The sequence below is a fragment of the Phaethon lepturus genome, unplaced genomic scaffold (assembly GCF_000687285.1).
Source record: "Phaethon lepturus isolate BGI_N335 unplaced genomic scaffold, ASM68728v1 scaffold24443, whole genome shotgun sequence".
Lineage (NCBI taxonomy): Eukaryota > Metazoa > Chordata > Aves > Phaethontiformes > Phaethontidae > Phaethon > Phaethon lepturus.
In genome coordinates, this window is record NW_010530154.1 from 10366 (window position 1) to 10697 (window position 332).

A 332-nucleotide genomic window follows, 5' to 3' on the forward strand; every position below is an offset into this window, starting at 1 on the left:
TGGGCTGCTGCTGCCGTGCTGCACGGTCGTGCTCTGCTCTGCTCTCTCCCGGCAGGTGAACCTCCTCGTCCCCATCACCTACCTGGCGTTTTGGGCATTTCTGCTAATCTTCAGCTTGTACTCCGAGCCGGTCGTCTGTGGAGTTGGACTCATTATCATTTTAACCGGAGTGCCAGTGTTTTTTCTGGGAGTCTACTGGAGAAATAAACCAAAGTGTGTAAATAGGGGAATAGGTAAGCCGGCACCCCGGTGCCTCGCTGCGCTCCTCGGGGCCGCTGGTTGCGCTCGGGTCTGCAGGGACCTGCTTAACCTCTGGCGCATCGGCACTAAAA

At 56.9% G+C, this 332-nt stretch overlaps 1 protein-coding gene across 1 annotated transcript in view; it reads left to right on the forward strand.

Moving 5' to 3' along the window:
- Window positions 1-233, forward strand: part of SLC7A10 (solute carrier family 7 (neutral amino acid transporter light chain, asc system), member 10) — a gene marked incomplete at its 3' end in the record, with an annotated part of 9338 nt that extends 9105 nt beyond the window's left edge. Inside the window, exon 6 of the mRNA XM_010284194.1 lies at window positions 56-233. Coding sequence (XP_010282496.1) covers window positions 56-233 — 178 coding nt within the window. The remainder of the gene's footprint in view (window positions 1-55) is intronic.
- Window positions 234-332: the final 99 nt, after the last annotated feature.